The sequence below is a fragment of the Ahaetulla prasina genome, chromosome 4 (assembly GCF_028640845.1).
Source record: "Ahaetulla prasina isolate Xishuangbanna chromosome 4, ASM2864084v1, whole genome shotgun sequence".
NCBI lineage: Eukaryota > Metazoa > Chordata > Lepidosauria > Squamata > Colubridae > Ahaetulla > Ahaetulla prasina.
In genome coordinates this window covers 26,248,715-26,276,552 of record NC_080542.1, presented here as the reverse complement: position 1 = coordinate 26,276,552, position 27,838 = coordinate 26,248,715, and the positions used below count along the sequence as shown (strand labels likewise).

Sequence of the window (27,838 nt, the reverse complement as noted above, 5' to 3'; positions counted from 1 at the left end):
AAGTGACATATTTGATGGTGAATATTATAACAGCAGCTAGGATTGTGTTTGCTAAAAATTGGAAAAGTGAGAAAATACCTTTGCAAAATGAAATTATTAGGAAAATAATGGAATGTGCTGAAATGAATAAATTCACATTTGAAATAAGAGAACAGGAAGAAAAGCAATATTATAAGATATGGGATATATTTTATCAATGGCTAGAAGGAAAGATACAATATTTTAGCAAAGATTAGAGAAAGAATATTATTAATTGAAACATTAAATTGAATGGTTTAGAACGATAGAATGAATGATGTTACCAGATAAAATATTTACTAGTGGATATGCATATGGAATGAGAGAAATAAAGGCTATAGACATTGGTTAATTAAAAGTTTAGATACTAGATAGAGATGATATAACTTTAGATAAATTAAGGATATCTGTAAGTTGAAGGTACACAAGAGATATGTAACCACCCCGCCAATACACAATATTGGGATTGAAAATGCTTTTATGTTTATGTGTTTTGTTTTAAAGGAAAAAATAAAAACTTTTATACAAAAAAAAAAAAGAGAGAGAGAAGAGACACAGAGAATGAGAGAGAAGAAACACTGAGAAAGAGAGAGAAGAGACATAGAGAAAGAGAGAGAGAGAGAAGAGAGAGAGAGAGGGAAAGAGAGAAGAGAGAGAGAGAGGGAGAGAGAGAGAGGGAACGAGGGAGAGAGAGACCCGTTTCCCACAGAAAAGGAAACACCAGGAGCCACAAAATTGGAGTAGGTATGGCTGGGGTTGTGTGTCATCTGACTAGGTAGAAGTGATGGTGAGTTGGCCACGCCAAGCCCGATTTTGGGGCTCCCAGTTTTTTCTTTTGTGTGGGAAATGGGTTGAAATGGCTCTTTGAGTGTTTAAGGTTGCAGACCCCTGTTGTTCTGTCCCCCCACCTCAGTCCTGGAGGCACGTGAACTGATTCAATTAGCCGGCAATTTAGTCCACAGCAGCTATCAGCTCTGGCAGCAAACCAGCGAGCGTCTGCCAAGATTTTCTTTTATCTTTCTTGATGCCGGCGTGTCAGAAGCTCGTTACAGGAGCAACCAGGAAGTCAGGAACAAACAGCAATCCAAGCCAAATGCTCAGTCAAATAGTTCAACTCAAGTTTCCTCCAGTCAGTTTCCTCCAGTCAGTTTGGTTTGTCCGTCACGAAGTAGTGGAGCAGCCCCTCCTGCTTTTATACCCTGTGGGGTGTGGCTCCGTGACTCTAGGCCTGCTCCACCCCTTCTTCTGTTGTTCCCGCCTCTCTTGTCTATGAAACCTGGATCTAACCAGGACTGATTGTCCACAGCTGGGTCTGGAAGCGATACGTGGGTGGGGGGAGATACAGGAGGCAGAGGCCTCGTCATCTCCTCCACCTGGCCTGCCTCTGGCTCCTGGAGCTGAGCCAGAGACCGGCCCTGCAGAGGGGAGCCCTGACAGCCCTTCCCCCTCACTCTCTGAGTCACTTTCTGGCAGGGGGCCAGGCCCGGGGGGGGGGACTGGAGGCACAACACCTATGCTAGAAGGTAGGGGACAACACTGGAGACCAAGGTAAGGTCACCCATTTCTCCCTACCCAATAGCAATATCTAAGTAGCCTTCATTCGGTGTCACCAACTCAATCCCCCCTACCAAAAATGCAGTTAGATGCAAAAAAAAAAAATGACTCTTTGTGTTCAGATATTCTATATACAGGTAGTCCTCGACTTACAACACTTTGTTTAGGGATCGTTCAAAGTTATAAAGGCACTGAAAAATGTGACTTATGACCATTTTTCATAGTTACAACCTTTAAAAAATCTTTCTAATCATGTGATCAAAATTGAGATGCTTGGCAATTGGTTTATATTTATGACCTTTGCTGTGTCAACAACTGTGGCAAGAAAAGTCATAAAATGGGGCAAAACTCATTTAACAAATATCTCTCTTAACAATAGAAATTTTGAGCTCAATTGTGGTCGTAAGTCAAGGACAAGCTGTACAACCCAGTCCTTAATTTCAGAAGCATTGCAATCTTTATAAACAAGCCCCTCCTTTCTTTGATCACTACTGCATTATCATACATGACAAGGGCATACTGAATGGTCAAACTCAAGTCATTTCAAGCTTCCAATGTGCCCTATTCCTGTTATGGTCATTTTAGTGGTATTTCAAGTGTCAACTGTTCATTACAAGATTCAGGAGTTTTCAGGAGATCAAAACAACCTGCTATGAACTTGTAACCATTACGCAGAACCTAAAACCAAGCATTTCAACCATTTCATTCTCTTCTAGTGCAGAAGTCTCCAAACTTGGCAATTTTAAGACTTGTGGACTTCAACTCCCAGAATTCCCCAGTCAGATCCCTGCTCCAGTATTCAGTGCTTCAAGGGGGTAGGTGGGCAGATAAGCTTCATGCTAGGAAAACCTGAGTAATTGGATGCCGGGTGTTTTTTTCCAGGCTAAGATTCCAGTCTCCCCAGCTTACCAAGTGGTTGCCAGTTGCTCATCTGTTCGTCCATCAGTTGGGCCCATCCTGCGTAGTGGTAGAAATGGCGTACAACCAAAGGTAGATCCGCTTCTTGGCTTTCACGGATCAAGTTTCCACTGTCGAGACTCTCCAGAACGCTGAGCAGCCGCTGATGTTTCTGGATGGTTCTGGCAATACTGTGGGAAGAGGCAACTTCAGATAAAGCACAGCTGGACTGAATGGCTGCACACATTGCAGTTCCAGGACCAGCTGAGAGGAATAAGCTAAGAAAGAAAGTCTTCTTCTCCACTTACAACAAGTCATTTACAACTGTTCAAATGTACGATGGAGCCCCACAGGATTACTTATAACCCAGATTTTAATTTCTAACAATTAGCCCACCCCATGGCCATGTAATTATATTTTGGACATTCAGCAAGTGACATCATTTACGGCCATTTACAGTATCCTGCAATCATGTGATTACAAGTCACCTTTTATCCCCTGGAAATTGGTGATTATTTCTGGTTTCCTTTGCTGACAATAGATCCGCTTCATGACCACAGTGTGTTCACTTAATGGTTTTGCTTAACACCTACCACAAAAAAGATTATAGGGCGTGATCACATGGTGACTTGCTTAACAATAAGACAACACATGATTGTAATTCTTGATCATAAGTCATAGACGCTGCCAGCAAACCAGGTGACATATGGATTCCGAATTCCCCAGGTATTATGGCTTTTAATTGGAATTCTGGAGGATGAAATACATTTATCTGGAGAATGCCAAGGCAGAGGATCTTCAGCTATGCCAAGATGTGTGGACTTCAATTCTGTTTGGCTAGGGCAGAGTTCCCCAACCTTTCTGGCTTTGAAGACCAGTTTGGGGTGGGGTTGGGGAGACGGGATGGTTCTGCACGAGCAGCTGGCAAGTGTGCGCGCACACAGACCTCCATTTATATGAGTGGCAGGCACGTGCACCTTTTGCTTGTGCAAATGAAGCATGCGCATGTGCTCGCCTGCTGCTTTCCGCAGCCGAGTTCCAAATGCCTCACCTCACGTACTGGCTGCGGCCTGGGGCTTGGGGACCCCCCAGGCTAGGGATGTTGAAATCCACACATCTTGAGGCTTCCGGGTGGCTCCACCTCTTCGCTGAGCCCTAATTAAAGGGGCTCCGCACTGAACATCGTAAAAGCCAGGAAAAGCCGGCTTTAATCTTTTTCCCTGGATGAAAGGGGCAAGATAAGAGCGCAGGAATGTTGGTAGACCTCCCCAGAGGCTTTGTTTTAATTAAGCAGAGCCTCGAAGGGTCGATGGGTCCCATAAATATTCCTGCCATCTCCGACTTCAGTGCGTGTCTGCAAAAGCAGGAAAAGAAGAAGGTGTCCATCTCTGCTAACTGTCTTATCTTTATGGATCTCTTTAAGCAGACGGAATGAGTGCAAGCGGACGATTATTGGATTGCAAGTATTTTTGATTTCCTGACTTCTACTTTCTAAAAAAGAGAAATTTTTTTTTTCTTTGTTCTAATTGACTCTTAAAGATGGCGCCTGAACGGGAGTGAAAATGACGAATGGAATTTTAAACAGTCTGTGCAACTAAGAAGATAAGAAATGTTATGTGTGGATTTTAATGAAGTGAACTGAGCTCTCCTATACTTAAAGGGGAAAAGAGAAGTTTCTAGACTTATATTTTGTGAATTTTAAAACTGAAATGGCTACTAAACCACCTAAGACTGGGGGCAGAAGGGGTTCTGAACCAGCTTTAGAAGATCTGATTAAAGAGCAAGGGAAAGTGTCTGAAGAAAGGTTTAAGGAGATTATGGATAATAATGAGAAAATAAGAGAAGAAATAAAAGAGAATAATAAAAAAATAAGAGAAGATATCTTAATGGCTTTTCAAGGTTTGGCAAAAAGACTGGAGGTGGTGGAGGAGGAGGTGCAAGAAATTGTTCAGTCAAATCAACAAATAGAAAATAGAATGGGGGGAATGCAAATCAAATTGGATAAAAATGAAGATCAAGTGGTGGTGATGCAGTATAGAATGATGGAAGGAGCTCTGAGAATTAGAGGTTTGAATGAGGACAAAGGGGAAGATTTAAAAAAAATTTTATCAGAAGCTCTGGCTGAATTTATTGAACTTGATCCACAAGAGGTTGCTTATCAAATTGACAAAATTTTATAGAGTTAATTCTTGGATTGCTAGGCAAAAGAAACTTCCTAGAGACATCGTGGTTTATTTTTTGAAAAGAACAGTGAGGAATCAAATTTTACAAGTTGCTTTTCAGAAAAACTTGAAAATAGGGAACAGGAGTTGAAGGTTTTGAAAGAGATCCTCCCAAGATGTTAAGGGATAGAAAAGACTTTACATTTTTTACACAAGAACTTAAGAAATACCAGATTCAATTTAGATGGGAGGTCCCAGTTGGCTTGACAGTGTATTATCAGGGAAGAAGATATCGTATTGACACAGTGCTTAAGTCCAAAGATTTTCTTTCTACAGTGCTGAAATTTGAAATAGAAATAATAGAAAAAGAATTCAAGAGACTCAAATGGGTGTGGAAGCTGAGGTGATTCCAGTGATGTTACCATCAGAGGAACAACCACAAGAACAAAGACTGACGAGGGAGCCCTTAAGCGTAAAGAAAGGAGCAACAAACTCAAAGTAAAGTTCAGGACTCTGCTACAGAAGCGGTGGAGGAGCACGGCCGAAGATACGGGAGGACGATCTTCAGTTGATTGCCCAAAGGCTTCAGCAGCCCAGTAATGGCAAATAAAATCTTGACTTGGAATGTCAATGGTTTGAACTCAGCTCAGAAGAGAAGGAAAATATTTCATTATTTGAAACAATTTAAAAATGATGTTATTTGCTTACAAGAAAGCATATTAAATTATCAGATCAAAAGTACCTAATAAACTCAAAGTTAGGTAAACATTTTGTTGCTTCAGCTTTGGAGAAAAACATGGCATAGTGGTTTATTTGAGAAAAGATATACCAGCCAAGTTAATAGAGGCAGATATTTATGGAAGATATATTGCTATTGAACTTACAATAGAAACAAAAAGGACTCTCTTGCTTGGTATATATGCACCCAACCAGCAACAAGAAAAATTTTATAGAATGTTATATGATAAGTTGACTCTATGGGATTATAAATCGTGTATTATATTGGGAGATTGGAATGGAGTAATAGATACACGAAAGGACAAGAGAATTTCTTCCAAGAAGATACCTGCACATGCAAAGCTGCCTAAATCCTTTTTTGATATGATAGAAGATTTTGAGTTAAGAGATGTATGGAGACTGCGGAATTTGGAGGAAAGAGACTATACTTTTTTCTCTGATAGGCATCAATCCTTCTCACGTATTGATTTTATTTTAATTTCTAATGATTTGCTTTTTAGGGTGAAGAAAACTAAGATATTTCCAAGATGTTTGTCTGATCATAGTCCTGTTTGGATGGAATTGCAATATGGAAAAGAGGGTAGAAGAACTTGGAGATTAAATGAAAATTTGTTTAGATATCAGGATAATGTAAATCAATGTAAAAAGCAGATGAAAGAATTTTTTGATTATAATTTGAATAATGAAACATCGATAGAAATGGTTTGGGACTGCAGTAAAGCTTTTATGAGAGGTGTATTAATATATCTTAATAATAGACAGAGAAATAAGCAACAAAGACAGCGAGGTATTTAGAAGAGGAAATTTATAAGAAACAACAATTATTAATACATAACCCACATGATCAAAAACTTAAAGATGCAATAAAGTTACTACAGAATCAATTTAATATGATAATGGCTGATCAGGTGGCAACAAATATACAATATGCCAAACATAATACTTTTGTAATGCAAATAGACCTGGTAGGTGGTTAGCATACACTTTAAGGAAAAGACAAAAACAACGTACTATAGAAAAATAGAATACAAAGGTAAGAGAGATATCAACAGGATAAAATTAAAAAGCTTTTTAGAATATTATACAAATTTATATCTTAAAGATAATATATTGAATAGGATATTGATAATTATTTGAAGGAATATAAGGTTAAAAATTTAACTTTAGAACAAACGGATGAATTGAATCGGCCTATAACCTCGGAAGAAATTATTTTGGTAATTAAACAATTAAAATGGGAAAACTCCTGGTACGGATGGGCTTACAGTTAGTTATTATAGGAATTTACAGGATGAGATGTTAGGTCCACTTAAGGAATTATTTAATCAGATACAACTAGGAGAATTCCCCTCATGGAGAACCTCTTTTATTTCATTGATACCAAAGAGGAACAGGATTGTTCTAAACCTGGGAATTATAGGCCAATCTCACTTTTAAATAATGATTATAAGATTTTGTTAAAATAATAGCTAATAGATTAATGTTGATTCTGCAGCGAAGAATTCATAATGATCAATCTGGATTTATAAAAGGGAGACAGATGAGGAATAATGTTAGGCAGATTGTTAATTTACTGGAGTACTTAGAAAAGAAAAATTTTATTCCAGCAGCATTTATTTTTCTCGATGCAGAGAAAGCTTTTGATCGATTGCATTGGGATTTTTTATTTAAATTAATAGAAAAGATGCAATTTGGAGATGGTTTTTTAAGAATAATTAGGGCAATTTATGGAGAGCAAACAGCACAGATTATAATCAATGGTAGCTTAACAGAACCTTTTAAGATTGCGAAAGGAACAAGACAGGGATGTCCTTTATCACCATTATTGTTTATTTTAACTCTAGAACCATTATTGGATAAAATACGAGAAGTAAAGGAGATAGAGGAATTAGAGTTAGACAGTATGAATATAAGTTAAGAGCTTTTGCAGATGATTTGGTGATTACTTTAACAAACCCTATAAATTCTAGTAAATCTTTGTTGGAAATAATTGATCAATATGGGAATGTCTCAGGGTTTAAGGTAAATCAGAAAAGACAAAAGTGATAATAAAAATATGGCCAGACAACAGAAAGAAAAACTAGAGGAAGTAACAGGATTTGAAATTGTAAAGAAGGTTAAGTATTTAGGGGTTTATATTACGTCATCAAATGTGAAATTGTATAAGAATAACTATGAGGTTTTATGGCAAAAAGTTCAGAAGGAGTTGATTGTTTGGAAAAATTGCAATTATCTTTGCTGGGAGAATTGCTGCTATTAAAATGAATGTTTTACCTAGATTTTTATTCCTCTTTCAGATGATACCAATAATTAAGAAAGATAAGAATCTTGAGGAATGGCAGAAGGGAATTAACAAATTTATATGGGAAGGTAAAAAAGCTAGGGTTAAAATGAAAATAATTCAAGATTCTCGGAAAGGGAGGTTTAAAATGCCTAATTTTAAATTATATTATGAAGCAGCTGCTCTCTCTGCAATAAGTGATTGGTTTAATTTAACAGAGGACAGAATTTTGAATATAGAAGGTTATGATTTGTTATATGGATGGCATGCATATTTAATTTATGACAAAAAGTGGATAAGGCCTTTAAAAATCATGTGCTAAGAAATGCCCTTCTGCGTGTTTGGAAAAATACTCTTATAAACTAAATTATAAGGTTCCTATATGGGCATGTCCTAGACATACAGTAGAAAATATAAACATAGAACAGAATCAGGAAATGATTACATATAAAGATCTTTTGTATACTGAAAGAGGTAATTTGCAGTTAAAATCTCTGCAAGTATTAAGAGAGGAAGGAAAAATTATACTTGGTTTCAATATGAGCAATTACGTGCTAGATGGAAGGAGATCAGAAAATTGGTATAGAGCAGAACGAGGAAATTTGGTAAAGCAAATTAGAAATCAGTCTCAGGAGCATATAAAGAGATTGTATAATGTGTTACTTGAAATAGATTCTGAAAGGGACTTGGTAAAGGACTGTATGATAAAGTGGGCACAAAATTTTCAGGAGCCAATATTATTGGAAACGTGGGAAAAATTTGGGTTAGAAATGTTAAATTCACGCAGGCACAGAATCTGAGGAAAATTTTTATAAAATGTTTTATAGATGGCATCTAGATCCTAAAAATTATCGTGTATGTATCCAGAAATGCAAGCAAAATGTTGGAGATGTAATTGTGATGGCTACATATTTTCACATTTGGTGGACTTGTAAGGACATAAAGGCCTTTTGGATAAAAATTTGGTGGATTTTACAAAATGTTCTGAAAAGAAGATAAAGTTCCTGCCGCAATTTTTCTTGTTGGGAATTATTACGGATTGTACAGTAATTGAGACTAAATTGATTTTAAATCTAATAACTGCAGCAAGATTACTAATAGGACAATATTGGAAGAAAAAGAAGTACCAACAATACAAGAATGGATATTGAAAGTTGCCAATTTGGCTGAGATGGCGAAGATATCAGCCTTTTGAAAGACAATACGCAAGAAAGATACTTAAAGGAATGGAAAAATGGATTGACTATATTCAACGAGATATCAGACTAAGAGTTATCAGACTGTTTTGAATGATTATGATGTATTATTTTGATTGCTTTTGGGGAAGTTAGGAATTGATGATTGTAGGGGTATAATTAAGTTGGGACGAAAACTTTTAGCATATGTTTGTTTTACTTTTAACTATACCTTGTGCTCGTTCCGGAAGTCGGGGAGGGGTTGCGAAGGGAGGGGAGGAGGGGGAAAGGGGAAAAATTTTGTAAAACTTTTTGAATAAAAAAAAAAAAAAAAGAAATCCACACATCTTAAAAGTTGCCAAGTTTGAAAACACTGAACTATACTGTAGGTGCTATACCATGGCACCTACAGAGTTTTTTCAAAACTCTTAGAAATTACACTTTGAGAATTCTATTAAAGATCATTTAGAACAGGAGTCTCCAACCTTGGCAAGATTTGTGGACTTCAACTCCCAGAATCAACTCTGGGAGTTGAAGTCCACAAGTCTTAAAGTTGCCAAGGTTGGAGACCCCTGGTTTAGAACTCTGGTTTCCAATAACACCTGGAAAAAAAATTAAACAGTGATGTTTCTGGATGGTCCTAGCTACACATGTTATAACTAAAATAGTAAGCATGGTGTAAAGGTAGTGCTCGACTTACGACTACAGTTGAGCCCAAAATTGAGTGAGACAGTTATTAAGTGACTTTTGCCCCATTTTATAATCCTTCTTGCCACAGTTGTTAAGTGAATCACTGCGGTTGTTAGGTTGGTAACATGGTTAAGTGAATCTGGCTTCCCCATTGAATCTTCCTGTCAGAAGGTTGCAAAAGGGGATCACATGACCCCAGGACTCTGCAACCATCATAAATATGAACTGGTTGCAAAGGATCTGAATTTTGATCACATGACCATGGGGATTCTAAAACAGTCATAAGTGTGAAAAACGGTCATAAGTAACTTTTTTCAGTGAGGTTGTAATTTCAACAATCACTAAATGAACTGTTGTAAGTCAAGGATTACCTGTAGTTGTTACAATTCTGTAATCACCGGGGTCCAGGACACAGGTGGAGAATTCCCAGATGTTACTGAATTACAGCTCCTAGCATCTCTCACTACAAACAGACAAACCACTGTTTCCCCACTCTATACTCAAAGATACCTATTGTATTCATTTAGTGACTGTTGGAAGTTACAACAGCATAGAAAAAAGTGACATGACCAGTTTTCACACTTATGACCATTGCCGCATCCCCGTGGTCACATGATTAAAATCTGGGCACTTGCAAACTGGCATGTGTTTGTGACAGTTCCACTATACCAGGTTGATGTGATCATCATTTGTAACCTTCCCAGCTGGTCTCCGACAAAGTAAATGGGGAAGCAGATTCCCTTAATGACCACTTGATTTACTTAATAATTCCACCAATTCACTTGTGGCAAAAAATGGTATAAAACGCAGCAAAACTCACTTAACAACTGCCTCATTTAGCAATGGACTGCTTTGATAAAAGAAAAAAAACACAATTACCGTATATACTCGAGTATAAGCCGAGTTTTTCAGCACGTTTTTTGTGCTGAAAAACGTCCCCTCGGCTTATACTCGGGTCTATACGGCTTATACTCGAGTTTTTTTTTTTTAAGCCCCTCGGCTTATACTCGAGTATATACGGCTTATACCGAGTTTTTCTTTCTTTTTCACATTTTACCGGACGGCGGGAAGCCCTGCGGTGCAGTGAGAGGGCGGGCGGGAGCCGCCAGCCTTCTCAGCTGAGGGAGGGAGGGTTTCCCCAACCGGTAGGTGCCTCATTTCCCACCCTCGGCTTATACTCGAGTCCCCAGTTTACCCCAGTTTTTGGGGTAAAATTGGGGACCTCGGCTTATACTCGGATCGGCTTATATTCGAGTATATACGGTACTTTTGTTTCTAGTTGGAAACCGCTTCTGGACTTTGTGCTTGAGGTGAGAAAGAAATGAAACTTTGATTTTGGGTTTTACCAATTAGATAGATTTGTTGTTATAAAAATGGCTAGTTTATACTATTATGGTATGTAAAAGTAAAAAAAATTGAGGTTTGATGTTATCTTATTCTACTGCACCAAAGACAGTCGACAGTCAACAGCTTTTTTTTCTTCCACCCCCCTCCCTCTTTCTTTCTCTTTTCCCTCCCCTATTTTTCCTACTATTTGCTTTTGTATTTTATATTATCCTTCACATCCTGGACATAAACTGTTCTAACTTCTTCGCTCAAAGTGACGGAATAGGGCACTGTACGCCAAAACAACCAGACACAAGGACAGTTTTTTCTCCCTTGCCATCCCTCTGCTAAACAACAAATTCCCACAACACTGTTAAACTACTAATAGGGCTCTATTACTATTATCTTTCTCGTCTTTCCTATTACCTATCTCCTTATCTTCTTATGATTATAGCTTTGTTGCTTGTACTTACGATTTATATTGTTTTGTTTAGTATCCTAGTATGATTTATGTTGATTGCTTATTTAGTATCCAAGGCTATTACTTATGGTTATGTATTTTATGATGAATATGATCATTATTTATCACTTGTTGCTTATATGTACATTGATAACTTATGCACTGGAGACAAATTCCTTGTGTGTCCAATCACATTTGGTCAATAGAAAATTCTATTTCTATTATATTCAAAACTGAAGAAAGCTGAACAACTGCCTTGCTTAGCAGAACTTGGGGGTGCAATTGTAGTCATAAGTAGAAAACTATCTGTAAATTGCCAAGATTACCCTCTTGTAACTGCCTCTTACTTGTAAAGGTGTCGGGCTCGAACATGGCCAGGGAGTAGACTCCAACTTTCATAAGCTACTTTAGCCGCCTGAACAGCTTTGTCCACATCTTCTTTCTTGCCTTGGATTGTGGTGGCCAGTGGCTCCGCTAAAGAAGAGGAGGGAGAAGAAAGGGGAATTTTTTCACCTGAAAAGTCTACCCTGAATAACAATATCAATAGCACTTGGACTCATACACTACTTGACAATGCTTTATAGCCCGCTCTAAGCGATTTATGGAGTCAGCATATTGCCCCCAAAAATCTGGGTCCTCGGTTTACCGACCTCAGAAGGATGGAAGGTTGAGTCAAGGTCAGGTTCGAACTTCCTGGAGTGGGAAGAATCCACTTGCAATACTGCATTCTAAGCACTGCACCATCACAGATTAATTAAAAGGTTCAGAAATTCTTAACAATTTTGGGAAGCAGGATTTGCTGTTGTTTTAAGGAATAAGTCTTCCTTTTTTTGAAGGGGAAGGAGAAATTAGCAGCAATCACTACAGTTTTGGGAGTTGGGATCAAGTAAGTGTCAGCGTTCCAAGTAATACACCCATAGAAAGCAGAACACGGAGGCAGGCAAGTTCCTCAAAGAACAATTTATTGGATACATCATATCGGCACAACTGGTGAAAGCCGACTCTGGGAGTTCCCGTGGCTTTCCCCTGATTAAAAAGTAAAAGTTTCCCCGTTTCTCCCAAGTCACAGATCATGTCCAATCAATGTGCTGACTGGTTGCTAGGTTATTTCACTCCTCCTCTGGCCAGCCACCTGTCAGAACGTCCTTGGTTCCCACAGGAAAACTTTTTTGTTTTGGCTACAAAACCCCATCTAGCTATTTCCCCCCTGCCTGTCCCTTCTTCTGCCCTGCTTTGTGGTTATCCTGGAGCCTCCAAGATGGCCTCAGACAGGTTCACTTCATTGTTGACAGTAAATCTCTTTAGCCCTGGTTATCAGCAGTTTCATGACATTACAAGCAGCACAGAAAATATAGCCTTTCCAGCTTCAGAGAAATTGGATTTTCAGAGCAGAAGCATATAAAATACTAAACCAATGTTTCTCTACCTTATCAAGTTTAAAATGGGTGGACTTCAATTCCTAGAATTCCCCAGCCAGCAGAAATATATGTAACCTCCCAGAAAAGCCAGCCTCCCTTGTTCATCCACCATCTTTACCTGTGTTGGGATTTTTGACTGTGTAGGTCTCTCGCCCATCTGGTTTCAGCCACTTGCCATTTACAAAATGTCCCAATTTACGACCATGAGATTCCAGCCAGGACTGAAGAGAAAGAGGGAAATGTCAGGTTATAGGGAAAAGAAGAATGTACTCTATACCTATTTGGAAGAATTGGAATCTTCTTCAAATAATAATGGATACTTAGCAACCTTTTCCAGAAAACAAGAGGGAACAGCCAGTTTCAGGGAAGGAACCTGGAGCTTCAAAAAGCTGCTGGACTAACAGGCCAAACTGTTAGGCCTAGGCAATAATCAGGGCTGAGAGGAGATCCATTACCATAACATTTGGAGATCCACTGTTTCCCTACCCAGTGGTCCACTCTAATCGAGAGGAAAGATCAGAACACTCAGCCTTTAGCATTGCAGGTAGCCCTCAACTCACAAATATTCATTTAGCAGCTGTTCAAAATTACAATGGCAGTCCTCAACCAGTCTTCACACTTACAGCATCCCCAAGATCACATGATGAAGATTCAAAATAGCAGCATGTACTTACAATGGTTGCAGTGTCCCTGTGTCATGTGATCACCCTTTATGACCTTCCCAATTGGCTTTTGACAAGTCAATGGGGGAAGCAGAATTCGCTTAATCTTTCAGTCCAACCCCCTGCTCAGACAGGAAACCCTATACCATTTCAGACAAATGGTTGTCCAATCTCTTCTTAAACACCGGAAAAGGGTTGGACTAGAAGACCTCCAAGGTCCCTTCCAACTCTGTTGTTCTATTTGTTCTGTTCTGTTCTGTTCTATTCCATATGTCAAACTGTAGGATTGTCTATAATCAGAGAGTTAGAAGGATCAACTAAGAGAGTGATGAATTGTGTTCTGCTTGCACATCAGATTGTTTTGTAAGTAACTGTGTTCCTAAGTCAGGTGTCCTGATTTGGGGGCAGTGCAAAAAGCTCAGTTTGGAGTATCTTCAACACTCTGATAGTCAATGTTGGAATAATACAGTAATAGCTACCAAAATTTGAAGCTTATTAAGTATATTGAGGCATTGATATACAGCTAGTTTAGTAAATCATAGGTAATTCTCAACTGGGACCAGAATCTCTATTGCTTAATAAGGCAGTTGTTAAGTAAGTCTGTTCCAATTTTACCACGTGTGTGTGTGTGTGTGTGTGTGTGTGTGTGTGTGTATGTGTGTGTGTGTGTAGTAAGTTCATATATCATGCATCATCCATCATTTCCTAATAAATTCTAGTTTGGGCTAGTAAGCATTCCATGCAAGAGAATTTGCTATACAGCTGGTTATCTTCCTCCCTGCCACAGCCAGCTTCTAACTCAGTTTGCATAAAGAAGAGGATTAACTTCTCCAAGTTCAGGGTTTCTCTAAAGCCTAATCTGAAAATGTCTAGTTTGAAATACCAAAAGACTGAGTACTTCACTTTTCCAAAACTTGTTTTAAATATTAAAGTCTCTTGAAAGTCAATCATAAATGCACACACATTTGTGCCTTCAAGTCAGTTTTTGTCTCTTGGCAACTGCCCGTACCATCTTTGGCAAGATGGAAGTGGTTTGCCATTGCTCGCTTCATAGGGCTGAGAGAGAATCAGTGGTCCAAGGATACCCACCAGGACTAGAACTCATGGTCTCCGGGTTTCTAGCCCAATACCTTAATCACTACATCAAACTAACTATCCACAAAATCAAGATACTTTGTCATCAGCATGCTCTTTCTCCCTTGTACACATTTACATTCTTTTTCTTTTCTTTCCTCTTCATTATGACTAAATTCCTTCAACATGCAAAAAATGTTTCTGGAGGTGAAATAAAAACCTCAAATAGAAAGTATACCCATCCCAGGTAGCAGCAATTCAAGTGCTTGGTGGACAGGAGAAAATGTGATTTACATGGTAGTAAGAACAGAGCTGGGAGGAAGTTAATGACCCACACAGGCCATGCAGAAGATTGCAGTGAGTCAAATGCAGCCTGCTGGATAACCATGCATGCCATAGTCAATTACATTAAACAGATGTAATTGTCCAAAGAGTGCCATCCGTTAATGGGTGTTAGCTATCTTCTATTTTAAAACATTTTTCCTGTTTTAGTGCAGAAACCTGTCCCTGCGCTTCATAAAAAAAAAACCTTGCAAGCACCAGATGTCTAAAAATATAGTATGGATTTATTTTCCACTAGAAATAAAGATAATCGTCGATGAAAGACCACAATTGAGCTCCAAATTTATGTTGTTAAGTGAATTTTGCCTTATTTTACGACAGTTGTAAAGTGAATCACTGCAGTTGGTAAATTGGTAACATGGTTGTTAAGTGAATCTGGCTTCCCCATTGATTTTGTCAAAAGATTGCAAAAGGTGGTCACATGACTTTGGGAAAGAACAACAGTCATAAGTACGAACCAGTTACCAAGTATCTAAATTTTGACCACGTGATCATGGGGATGCTACAAAGGTTGTAAGTGTGAAAAACAGTCATAAGTCACTTTTTCAGTGCCATTGTAACTTTGAACGATCACTAAATGAACTGCTATAAGTCGAGGACTATCTGTATTGTTTTCATTCATTTTCAAATCTATGCAGAGATATTCACTGAGTGATCAATTAGTTAAACCATCGGTTAAGAAACACAGTGCTAGACTGTAGAAAGGATAGCTTAAAACTGTAAAGGATTTCAAGGCTAAAATAATTATTACAGAGAATCTAATCCTATTGTAAGAATTACTATGGAAGGGTGGGAGAGAGTGAGATTGTCCCCCAAAAATATTAATTCAGCTTGAATGCAAGGATACAAAAGCCAAAGTTTAAAACCCCCAAGAAGAAAGGCTGGAAAACATTTCAACCTGGGTCTCACCAGATGTTCTTATCTAGAATTCCCTGACTACCAGTTATGTTGTTCGAGGCTCATGAGAATTACAAACTGGGTTCCAATATATTAGCAATAGCACTTAGACTTGTATACCACTTCACAGTGCTTTACAGCCCTGTCTAAATGGTTTACAGAGTCAGCATATCACCCCCAACAATCTGGGTCCCCATTTTACCGACCTCGGAAGGATGAGTCAACCTTGAGCCTGTGAGAATCAAACTGCCAAACTGCTGGCAGCGGCAGTCAGCAGAAGTACCTGCAGTACTGCACTCTAACCACTGCGCTACCATAGCTCTTAAAGCCACATTAAATCCAAATGTGGCCTGTTTACCTTGGATTTGGGATTGTACAAACTCAGCCACCACAGTTTATTCATTTGCTATAATTGAACAAACAAGACAGTTTGGTCTAGTGGTTAAGCCACTAGGCTAGAAGCTGGGAAACTGTGAGTTCTAGTCCTGCCTTAAGTGTGAAAGCTGGCTGAGTGATTTGGGGCCAATCAGCAAGAGATCATTAGTTCTCATCCCACCTTAGACATGAAAGCCAGCTGAGTGATTTTGGCTCAATCTCTCTCTCAGCCCAGTTCATCTCACAGGGTTGTTGTGGGGAGAATAGGAGGAAGAAAGAGTATTATATAGGTTCACTGCCTTGAGTTATTTATAAAAATAATAAAGGTGGGATAAATAGTCCCTCCCCCTCCCAAAAAATGCTCCAGAGGAAGAGATTTAAGCTAGTGATATATGAAGGGCTGCTGTAAAGCATGGGAAACCTTTAACAGCAGGGGCTCCTGAACCCTGCCTTCTTTACAAGATCCCTCTTCAGAATCTTTGCAGACATCTCTACTTTGATTCTCTTCCTTTACACGTCCAGGCCCATTCGTCCCCTTGTCTTCTTCTCCTGCTTCCTTCTCCTTCTGGCTCTTGGTCCACATTCGCCGAATCCAAGCCATCTCAGCTACCCAAAGCTGCCGATCCTTCTCTCGTTGGGCTTTCTCTTCTTCCCATAGTCCTTGAAATAGCTTTTCTCTCTCTCTGAAATGCGTCCGGATGTCACGCACCAATTCATCAAATTTGTCATCCCAGGGTCTCTTCCTCCTGTTCCGGAGCTGGGCCAACTTCTCACGTGTGCTCAGCAGACTCCGTGGCCTGGAAAAAGCTGGTGGCAGGGAGAAATGAGATGATATTACTCAAGTGGCAGAGATGAAGACCAAAACTATGTCACTGGAGCTCTCCAAACATGAGAACCAGTCTTTTACATACATATATCAATGAAGCAGCATGTCCTTTCATCATTCATATAGACAAAGTGAGATGGGAGCTATTAGTATACATACGGACGTCTAATGTAGAAACATCAAAAGAGAAAAAAAATCCCTAAAACCTGTGTAATTCAATGAATATTAAATGTCTGGGGTAAAAAAAAACAATAGAGGGAGTATCGTTGGAAAAAGGGAATAAGAAAAGCAGAGCAAATTTAAGTACAGGTTGTCCTCAACTTACAGCCACAATTGAGCCCAAACTTCATGTTGCTAAGTGAACAAGTTTTTACAACTTTTCTTGCCACATTTATTAAGTGAATCACTGCAGTTGTTAAATTAGTAACATGGTGACTAATGAGTCAGGTTTCCCCATTGACTTTACTTGTCAGAAGGTTGCAAAAGGTCTACCATTTCAGAAAAATAGTTGTCCAATCTCCTCTTAAAAACCTCCAGTGTTGGAGCATTCACAACTTCTGAAGGTTAGTTGTTCCACTGATTAATTGTTCTAATAGTCAGGAAATTTCTCCTTAGTTCTAGATTGCTTCTCTCCTTGATCACATTCCATCCATTGCTTCTTGTCCTGCCTTCAGGAGCTTTGGAGAATAGTTTGACTCCCTCTTCTTTGTGGCAAACCCTAAGATATTGGGACAATGCTATTATGTCACCCGTAGTCTTTCCTTTCCTTAAGGAACTATTCTTTATGTTTTAGCCCCCAGTCCCCTAATCATATTTGTTCATCTTCTCTGCACTCTTTCTAAAATCTCAACATCTTTTTTACATCGTGGTGACCAAAATTGGATGCAGTTTTCCAAGTGTGCCCTTACTGAGGCATCATAAAATGCTACAGTATTAACACTTCACGTGATCTTGATTCTATCCCTCGGTTAATGAGGTCTAGAATTGTGTTGGCTTTTTTGGCAGCTGCAGCACACTACTGGCTCATATTTAAATGATTGTCCACTAGGACTCCAAGATCCCTCTCACAGTTTCAGAGATAAAAGTGAAGGTGAAACAGTTTAATCAGGCTTTTAAATAGCAATTCACCCACTTATCTCTGGCACTTAATATCTGAAAATTTTAACTAGGAAACTCCGCAAACCAGCACTTGTTGGAAATGAGAGGTATGAATCTGAGCAGATGGCAAAATTGTTCCATTTCTAAGCTCACATCCCTGGGAATTGATTCACTGAACTCAAGGGGACTTTATTTCTAAGTATTTCTAAGTATTTCTAAGGAGATCAGCGATGAAAGAATTGATGACCCTGTCCATTCTCTGATGTCTGGATAAAGCCGATTTCCCTCCCCCCTTACCCTGGATTGCGTTACCCCCTTTTCTACTTACCTCTCCGCTTTATCCCGGTTCTCCAGGGAGCGTCCAGCTGTCCCGGGGTCTCCTGCTGAAGCAGAGGCTCCTCCACCATCCTAGATCTGCCAAGGATATCCCCTGGAGAGTTTTCCGCAGCAGGGTAGAGGTAAGCCCCATCTGCTCCACTTCCTCCTCTGCTGGGGGGCTCGGCCTCTTCCCGCGGGGGGCTCTTCTCTTCCTTGATCACGCCACCGGCCACCTGACGGTGCAGAATTGAGGGCTCCGCATGGACCACGCTCCCGGCAGCCGCTTGAGAAGAGGACGATGAATAGGCGGGGGCGCCGGCAGGCTCGGCCGGCGGCTCCAGATCGCTGCCGTCGGTGACGGAGGCCTGGGTCCAGGCGTACTCGTCCTCCGGGGGCTGTGGATCGGGATCGAGCTCCGGATCGCTTTCCTCCTTGACGACCACCTGGCACCACGGAGCGCCATCCCCGCCGCGGGAACTTCTTCCCCCGCCGCCCAGGATGGCGTCGAGCTCGTGAAAGAAGCGGCAGCGCTGGCGGGCGGCACCGTCTTGCAGCTTAGCTTGCTTGTAACTTTTTTTGAGGTCTTTGCCTTTCGTCCGGCATTGATCCTCGTCGCGGAAATAGCCCTTCTCGGCCATGCGCTCGGAGATCCACTGGTAAACGTCGGCATTCCGGTGGCACCGGTTGAGCTGCGCCTGGATGGATTCCTCGCCCCACAAGGCGAGGAAATCCAGGGTTTCCCGGTGGCTCCAAGTGGCCGCCCGAGTTCGAGGCACTTTAGGGCGATCCGTCGACCTCGGGCCCAGGAAGGAAGAAGGGGAAGGAGAGGACATCCCGGGACAGAAGAGGAAGCGGGGTCGGTGGGTGGCAGGAGCAGAAGGATCAAATCAAAGGAAAGGGGGGGGGTGTGAACGACCTGCCACATCTGTTAAATTAAAAACCAAATCCCGGTGCATGCCGGGATGTACCCCCCTCCCTAACCCAGACGACAGAGCGAGGCGGGTACCTCCGCGGTAGCACGTAACCCGAGGTGGGACTTACTGCGCAACTATTGGCCAACGAGCCCGTGGTATGCATATGAACCTAATTTAAATCGGGACTCTGGAGCCGTCTGCGCCGGCGCGATGGGGGGCGGATTTGCTTTGTACCCCCGGGACAGCAGAGTCTTTACCTCCCTGGGAACTCGCGTGTCAAAGCGGTTCTCACGTTCTGCTTTCTCTTCTATTCCTGATTTTGAACAGTGTCTGAAGGTTCCCCCTCTCCCTAGGTGCATCTAATCCGGTTTTGTTTTAAGGAGAGGTGACGAAGGCATTGTTAACCCGGGACTGAATCGCAGTAGTTATTCCGGATTTCTACACCGAAAGGGACCACCAGCAAAATCCTATTAGCGGTTGGAAATTCGGAGTCGATCGAATTCGTCTGAAACTTCAGAGGTGGCGAAGCGGGAATGACCTTGATCTAACGGACTCCGCAAGGAAAGCTTTCTTTCACACTCCTCCATCCCTCCCCCACCCCCGCCGCTCAATTGCTCCAGGCGGCACATGGGCTGTTTGCCAGAAACGCTCATCCTCCTTCATTGAAGTTTGGTTTGTTCAGGTACCCAAACTTTTAGGATTCGGACGATGCTGAGTCACAAACTTACGGTTACTATTCAATGAATATTCTCCCAGTTATGGGTTGGGAGTATATTCATGCATCATTCAAACCCCAAGTTTAAGGCTAAAGCTGATTTTAGGGCGCAGTTTCAACCCTGCCAGGCAGAAGTTTCCAAAAACACAGCCGACTTATTCCGATGCAGCAAAAGCAAATATTGAATACAATATGGAAGTTACTATGGGTCCTAACGCTTGGGCTAAAACTCTTCAATGTGATTTTCTCAGCAAAGGTAAGATTTCCTTAGCCAGATTTCCTTGGCTAAGGAAAAGGCTGCCTTTGTCGATTAAAACTAGTGGAAGGAACCGGAGCAGAAGCGCTGACTATCGTATAAGAGGTGCAAAGTCCGCTCGAGCGTCCACCAATAGCGCTTCGTTTTTAGAAGCGCCTAAATAACTAATGCACACGGGAGTGACACGTCCTGACTCTGGATTATCAGTTAAGTCCGCCGTATCCGAGCAGGACCGGGAGTTCAGCCAGCGAAGCTTGCTGCCGTAGAGAAAGCGAAGGTCAGGGACAGAGGCGAGCGGGAGGCGGCGGGGTTGGGGGGTGCGGGAGGGGGAAAAAGCTAAAAAGTGCCTCTTGGGAACTGTGCTTTGGGAGGGAGGAATCAGGATAGAGCAACGTCTCCCCGGGCTCTCTTTGGAACCCCTCCTTTGCAAAGCTCGGTTCCCAGCAGCTGCAAACCATGATGGCTTAAAGACGGCTTGTTGAATAAGTTCTTCCCCCCGCGCTGAGCGCTCACAGCTTTGTGGTTTAGCGCGACGCGGGAATCCAAATTACTTTCCTTCGGAGCCCACAGATCATGTTCCTCTTACGCCTACCAGATACTGCGCTCTCCGCCTGGAGAGGGGAAGATCAGATGTGAGAGGGGTTCCCTTCCAGTCCCTTACCTGGGCTGCCCCGAGCGCCTCCGGAACCGGCCCATACGCCATGGATCTGTAGAGCTCGTACACTGAAGGGGTGCCGCAGCTGCTATCCGTCGCTGAGTAGCCGGCCATTGACTCCAGTCTGGATTGCTCGGTTCTTGATAGTAAAAAGCAGCAACCTCCCAACTGAACAGCATCCCCTTCGCTTTAATAAAAAGAGTCACTTCCGACCTCCCAACTGCCATAGAGTTCAGCTACTTGCAGAGAAGAGTCGAGACGTAAGGCTAGAGGGCGGAACATGTGGACTATAGAGATATAACATGTAGAGCAGCAGCGCATCCTTCCTCTCCCCCCCCTCAAATTGATGCTAGATAGCTTGGTTAAAATGATGTGTCAAATAAAAACAAACATACACCACCGCCAAAAATATTTTCAAAGTAGAATTTAATCTTCCAGGACAATTTTGACACTATTCACACACATCCTTTCCACTTGCTAATGGAATAGTAATAGGAGATAACAATCTGAAAGAATGCAGGAATCCAGCATTTCAGTCTAACTTAGTCGTCTTTGGTATGTAATAGAACTGAATGTTATATTTTTGAATGATGAAAAGCTGTTAACATAATCCAATACTTATAAGCCTCACCCAGAGAGTGATCGCAAATTACAGTTAATCATCATCACTATTATATTACCTTCATCATGAAGCAGGACCCCAATGCTTTATAATAAAAGTGCTTTATGTTTAGTTAGGATTATAACAAGATGTATTAGAGATAGAAGTCGACGTGTCACATAAAAGCAGAAGTATACCATTGGGCAGAGATGTGGTGTTGCAAGCTTTCTGTAAAGCACAGGAATATTTCTACATGCTGTTCTTTGTAACCTGTTCCAGTAACTATATATGGGCTTTTGTCTGTGACAACCAATTAGGATAACTTCTTCTTTTTCTTATGTGATATCTGTAACCAAAGGTATAAAAGATTATGCTTGAGTCTTGCTCGAGGCTCAGACCTTTGTTTTCCACGTGAGTGGGGATCTGTGTCCTGTTTGTGCAAATAATAAATTAATTCTTGTTTCTCAAATCCTTCGTGGTCTTGTCTCCTCACTTTAAGACGAAAGTTTTATATTACAATCTCAGAGGTTCCCTGAAGGGAGCAGAGGAAGTAATGGGCAACCACACTCCATCTGAGACACAAAGTTCACTGCTACACACTTGGACAGATTCAAATTATACTGTTTTGGCCACGTTATGCAGACTAACTCCCTGAAGAAGAATCCAATGCTGGGGGAAGTGGACAGAAAGAGAAGAGTATAACCAGCAATGTAAATGTTAACAGGTGTCAAGATTCGGACTAATGAACCCAAGCAAATTAGAACTCTGAGACAAAGGTCCTTCCCAAAGGTCTTCTTTATTGAATACATCATATGGCACAGCTTCAAAGGAAAACCAACTCTAAATCTTTCCCACAGTTTAATATAATTAAAATGGGAACTAACTCCATCCCCCAAGTGTCTCAGGTCACATATGCCAACTGGGTTAATTGGCAGGCTCTCCCCATTCTTACCTGTTGCTGGTAGAGATGACTTTGGTTCTCAAGAGAAAGCTGTCTGTTGTCTAGAAAGGCATTTCAACTGCCTTCCCTCCTTCCCCCTCTGTGTGGCAATTGAGGAACAGAAAACTGGCTGCTGCCAGGTTCGGTTCAAAGTTGAAAACAGGATTATGGGAATACCATTTGAAATTCTGAAGGCCCAGTTTAGGGACAGATCATCATGAAGAAAATCCATCTATGTGGTCACTAACAGATCAACCAGAGAAAACAATACAAGTCTGCAACAGTGTATACAGCCATAAGTATGTTCTGCATATTGAAACATCCATCCACCTCCTAGTTAATCTTTTATACCAGTGTTTTTCAACCTTGGCAACTTGAAGATGTATGGACTTCAACTCCCAGAATTCCCCAGCCAACAGAGTTGAAGCATGCTGGTTGAAGTCTAGACTTCTTAAAGTTGTCAGAATTGAAAACACTGCTTGTTAAATTCTGGGCGAAAAATTGAGGCGAGGCTGGCGTGATTTCTAACAGTTCTTTATTCAATACTTTCTGTGAGGCAAAACTCTTCCTGGCTGACCCAGCTCCTTTTACATGTAACTGATCAGCCAAATAACCAATTAGGAGAGAAGACCAGAATGAGAACATCAACTATACACTATAGACAATACATAACATCCCTCCTCACCAAGACGCATCACTGATCAATTAACAATTTAACATACTGTATGTAGCTTTTAGGCAGGCAGGATGGTGATGTGTCTGTCCTGACCTATGTCTACAACCTCCATCTCAAGAGCAGTAGCTCCTGAGTCTTGACTAGGCAGAGTAGCTGATGCTACTTCAGGTGCAGCTTGTGGCAGCAGCAAGGGCTTGGTCACTGGTGCTTCTAACACAAGGGGAACCAAGTCAGCAGGCATCTGTGTCTCACCACAGTCCCTTGTCTGTATTGTTGTTGTTGGTGGCTGAGTTGTTATGTCCTTAGCTGGAGTTGTCTCTGGTGGAGTCCATTCTGGCTGGCTGCAGACAGAAGTTCTGAGGCAGCTGCGCAGTTGGTCAATGTGGCTGCGCCACAACCTGCCATCTTCAAGTATCACCCTGTAGGAATGCAGCTCAGTAACATCCATTACTCAGGCAGGAATCCAGGAAGGGCCCCCCCAGGTTGCCTGGTGAGAATGACCAGAGCTAGCTGATCCAGTCTGCAGGGACCTCCGAGGAATAGTCCGGGTTCCGCCGATCCAAGTCAGTTCACAGGCGGCAACCTATTAGGAGTTCGGCCAGACTCCTCTTGGTGGTGGAGTTTGGGGTGATGTGCTGGACCAGGAGATACTTGGCTATCTATTATTGCCAGTCCCCCAATTCCATCCTTGCCAGTGCTTCCTTTGATGATCAGACCATCAGCTCAATCTGCCTGTTGCTAGCAGGATGGAATGATACAATCAGAGCATGATGAATGCCGTGACCCACCAGGAACAGCTTGAACTGGCTTGATGTGAGCTGTGACCCATTGTCCAAAACTAGGACTTCTGGCAGTCCGTGGGTCGCAAGCAGCCTTTTAAAGACCTTGATCGTGGCATCTGAGGTGGTCAATGTCATGAGTACTACCTCAAGCCATTTTGAGCAGGCATCTGCAACCACCATAAAAGTCTGTCCATGGACGAGCCCCGCAGAGTCAATATGCATGACCAAGGTATCTTTGGTGCTTCCCACTCGCATGCTGGAACAGATGGGGAGGCTCTTGGCAAGGCTGACAAGATGCGACCCAATCAGCAATTGCCTTGTCTAAGTTGGGCCACCAGACTGTGGGCAAGTGCCTTCATCCACACAATGCCTGGGTGGCCTACATGAAGAGCTTCCAAAACTGGCCATTGCAGCCTCTGCGGTACCACCACATGACTCTCCCACTCTCCCAGAGTAGGTATCCCCGTTAAGTGGACAGCTCATGTTGCTGGGTGTGGAAGGGAAGGAATTCGGTGCTGACAGGCCCCTTTGGCCACCCCCTCTACACCCAGTTGAGCACTTGGACAATGACATGGTCCTTGGCAGAATGTGCAGCGATCTTTGATGCCATAATAGGGCTGGATGGCAGGTCTTCAGTTAATAAAATATATGATGCTGGTGGGCTGTTTGATTTTTGAATCTCAGCCATTGACTGATTGGACATCTTGGCTGCTTGTACCTCACCGAGTGCCCTCTGCAGGGTGAGGTCTGTTTTTGCAAGGAGGCGCCACTGTAGCTTGACATCCCTCACACCACAGATCACTCTGTCCAAGAGAGCGTCATCTAAATCCCTGAATTCATAAAATCTAAAGAAAAGATGGGGGAAGAAGGTAAAAATTATACATGGTTTCAATATGGGCAATTACAAGTTAGATGGAAACTAGATCAGAAAATAGGTATTAAGCAAACTGAGGATAATTTGTTAAAACAAATGAGAGATCAAGGTCAACAGCATATTAAGAGGTTGTATAATGCATTAGTAGAAATAGATTCAGAGACCGAACTGGTTAAGGATTGCATGATTAAGTGGGCACAAAACTTTCAACAGCCTATAATGTTGGAAACATGGGAAAGAATTTGGGTGAGGAATGTTAAATTTACACAAGCGCAAAATTTGAGAGAAAAATTTTATAAGATGTTTTATAGATGGCATTTAGACCCCAAAAAGTTGTCATGTATGTACCCCAATGTACAGGCTAAATGTTGGAGATGTGATGGTGAAGATGCCACTTATTATCATATATGGTGGACTTGCAAAAAAGTTAAAGCATTTTGGATTAAATATGGTGGATTATGCAGAACAGTTTGAAAAATAAGATTAAGTTTACTCCACAGTTTTCCTTCTTAGGAATAATTATGGATTGTACAGCTATAGAGACTAAATTGATCTTGAACTTAATAACTGCCGCAAGACTTTTGATTGCTCAATATTGGAAGAAAGAAGAAGTACCTACAATTGAAGAATGGATACTTAAAGTATCAAATTTGGCAGAAATGGCAAAAATTTCTGCATATTTGAAAGACTATACACAAGAAAAATATATTTTAGAATGGAAAATGTGGATTGATTATATTCAAAATAAGTATCAGATAAAAAAATATCAAATAGCATATGAGTAAAATTAGGAATTGTTTTGTATTAGATATATGTATTAGATATATGTTTAAAGGAGAGGGGAATTGAGAGTGTGATGATGGGTGGAGTGACAAGAGATTATAATTTAAGATTTATTTTGGATTATGATTGTTAGTTTTGATACCCCGCATTTTGTTCTGCGAAGTCTCGGCGGGGAGGGGGGTAAGGGGGAGGGTAATAAAGGGGGGGATGAGGTTAGAAAATGGATTAATGGATTGATGGTTAATGTACAGGGATGATTGAAGATGTATAATTAATGTAAGGTCGGGTCTTCCCGGCTACCATTTCAGAATGGTGGAAAGGGAGAAAGGAGAAGAGAGAAGGAGGTAGGAAAGAGAAGAGGAGGAAGAGAGGATAAGGAGGAGGAAGGGGAAAGAGGAAGGAAGAAAGAGATAGAAGAGGGAGAAGAAAGGAGTAGGGGCAAGGGAGGAGAGGATGTAGATAAGAGAAGGTGAGGAAGGTTGTGGAAAGTAGAAGAAGGTAGAGAGGGGAAGAGAGTTAAAGGGAGGGGGTGGTGACTGGGCAGACCCGATTAATTGTATATGTCTGTACATTAAATATGTTATTGGACATGAATGTAAAAATAAAACTTTTTCATACAATAAATAAATAAATAAATCCCTGAATTCACAATACAGGGCTGCCTTTCGAAGTGTGGCAACATATTTGTTGATGGACTCACCTTCAGCCTGAGTCCGATGATGGAAAGCATGCCGACATGCGATTCGTGAAGGTTTGGGCGCATAGTGAATCCGTAGCTTGCTCTGCAGCACATCCCACAGCACAGACTGAATGGCCAGTGGAGCAAGGAGGACCCTGGCTGTCTCAAAGATCTCTGGGCTGCAAAAGTTTAGGAAAAGCACCCTTTTCCTGTCATCGGTAATCTCAGCAAAGTCGAGGAAGCAGTCGAAACGAGCAATGTAGGAGTCCCATGTCTCAGAGACTGGGTTGCATGAGGCAAAAGGCAGTAGTGCAGCCATTTCCCAAGAGACCGAGGATGATCAATGGTCAATGAAGTGGCAGCAACTGTGGATCAGCTCCGGTGATTCAGTTCTGAGTGGGTAGCTCGCAGTGATCAGCTCTTTGCAACCTCAGTTTTCATTCGATCCCATCCTCATTGCTAGTGTTAAGTTCTGGGCGAAGAATGGAGGCGAGGCTGGATTGATTTCTAACAAGTTCTTTATTCAATACTGCTATGAGGCAAAACTGTCTCCCTGGCTGACACAGCTCCTTTTATATGTAACTGTTCAGCCAAACAACCAATTAGGAGAGAGCATTTTCCCGCTCCAACAGAGGACCAGAATGAGAACATCAACTGACAACTATACACAATAGACAGTACATAACACTGCTTTATACTATAATTAGCTAAAGCATTTCCTAAATAAATAGTTCTTTAAAATGCCTCTCTGGTTACATAATATGGAGGTGACGCTATCAGGAATAGAATAGAATAAAACAGAACAGAATAGAATAGAATAAAAAATTTTATTGGCCAAGTGTGATTGGACACACAAGGAATTTGTCTTGGTGCATATGCTCTCAGTGTACATAAAAGAAAAGATACCTTCATCAAGGTACAACACTTACAACACTTAATGATAATCATAGGGTACAGATAAGCAATCAGGAACCAATCAATATCAATATAAATCGTAAGGATATAAGCAACAAAGTTACCGTCATACAGTCATAAATGGAAGAAAATGGGTGATGAGAAGATTAACAGTAGTGCAGATTTAGTAAATAGTTTGACAGTGTTGAGGGAATTATTTGTTTAGCAGTGTGATGGTGTTCGGGGAAAAACTGTTCTTGTGTCTAGTTGTTCTGATGTGCAGTGCTCTATAGCGTCGTTTTGAGGTAGGAGTTGGAACAGTTTATGTCCAGGATGTGAGGGGGGGTCTGTAAATATTTTCACAGCCTTCTTTTTGACTCGTGCAATATTTGTTGTTGTTAGTTGAGAAGTCGTGTCCGACCCATTGCGACCCCATGGACAACATTCCTCCAGGCCTTCCTATCCTCTATCATCATCTGGAGTCCATTTAAGCTCACGCTTCAGTTTCTCCATCCAGCCACCTCGTTCTCTGTCGTCCCCTTCTTCTTTTGCCCTCAATCTTTCCCAGCATTAGGCTCGTCTCCAGTGAGTCCTTCCTTCTCATTAGGTGGCCAAAGTATTTCAGTTTCATCTTCAAGATCTGGCCTTCACCTTCAGGATCCGGCAGTCAGGACTGATCTCCTCTAGGACTGACCGGTTTGATCGCCTTGCAGTCCAAGGGCCTCACAGTATACAGTATATTGTGCCATATACAGGTC

At 41.5% G+C, this 27,838-nt stretch overlaps 1 protein-coding gene across 6 annotated transcripts in view; it reads right to left on the bottom strand.

Moving 5' to 3' along the window:
• ALDH16A1 (aldehyde dehydrogenase 16 family member A1) overlaps positions 1 to 21,077 on the bottom strand; it is a 64,191-nt gene extending 43,114 nt beyond the window's left edge. Inside the window, exons 1-5 of one of the 6 annotated variants that reach the window (XM_058180133.1) lie at positions 20,858 to 20,977; positions 16,491 to 16,876; positions 12,838 to 12,940; positions 11,649 to 11,775; positions 2,482 to 2,660 (exon numbers count right to left, since the gene is read on the bottom strand). In XM_058180133.1, the coding sequence (XP_058036116.1) occupies positions 2,482 to 2,660; positions 11,649 to 11,775; positions 12,838 to 12,940; positions 16,491 to 16,670 (589 nt within the window). In that variant the 5' untranslated portion in view covers positions 16,671 to 16,876; positions 20,858 to 20,977. Of the gene's footprint in view, positions 1 to 2,481; positions 2,661 to 11,648; positions 11,776 to 12,837; positions 12,941 to 16,250; positions 16,441 to 16,490; positions 16,877 to 18,321; positions 19,226 to 20,857 lie in introns of those variants that run through there. The other 5 variants (XM_058180132.1, XM_058180131.1, XM_058180130.1 and 2 more) reach the window with 5 other exon arrangements.
• Positions 21,078 to 27,838: the final 6,761 nt, after the last annotated feature.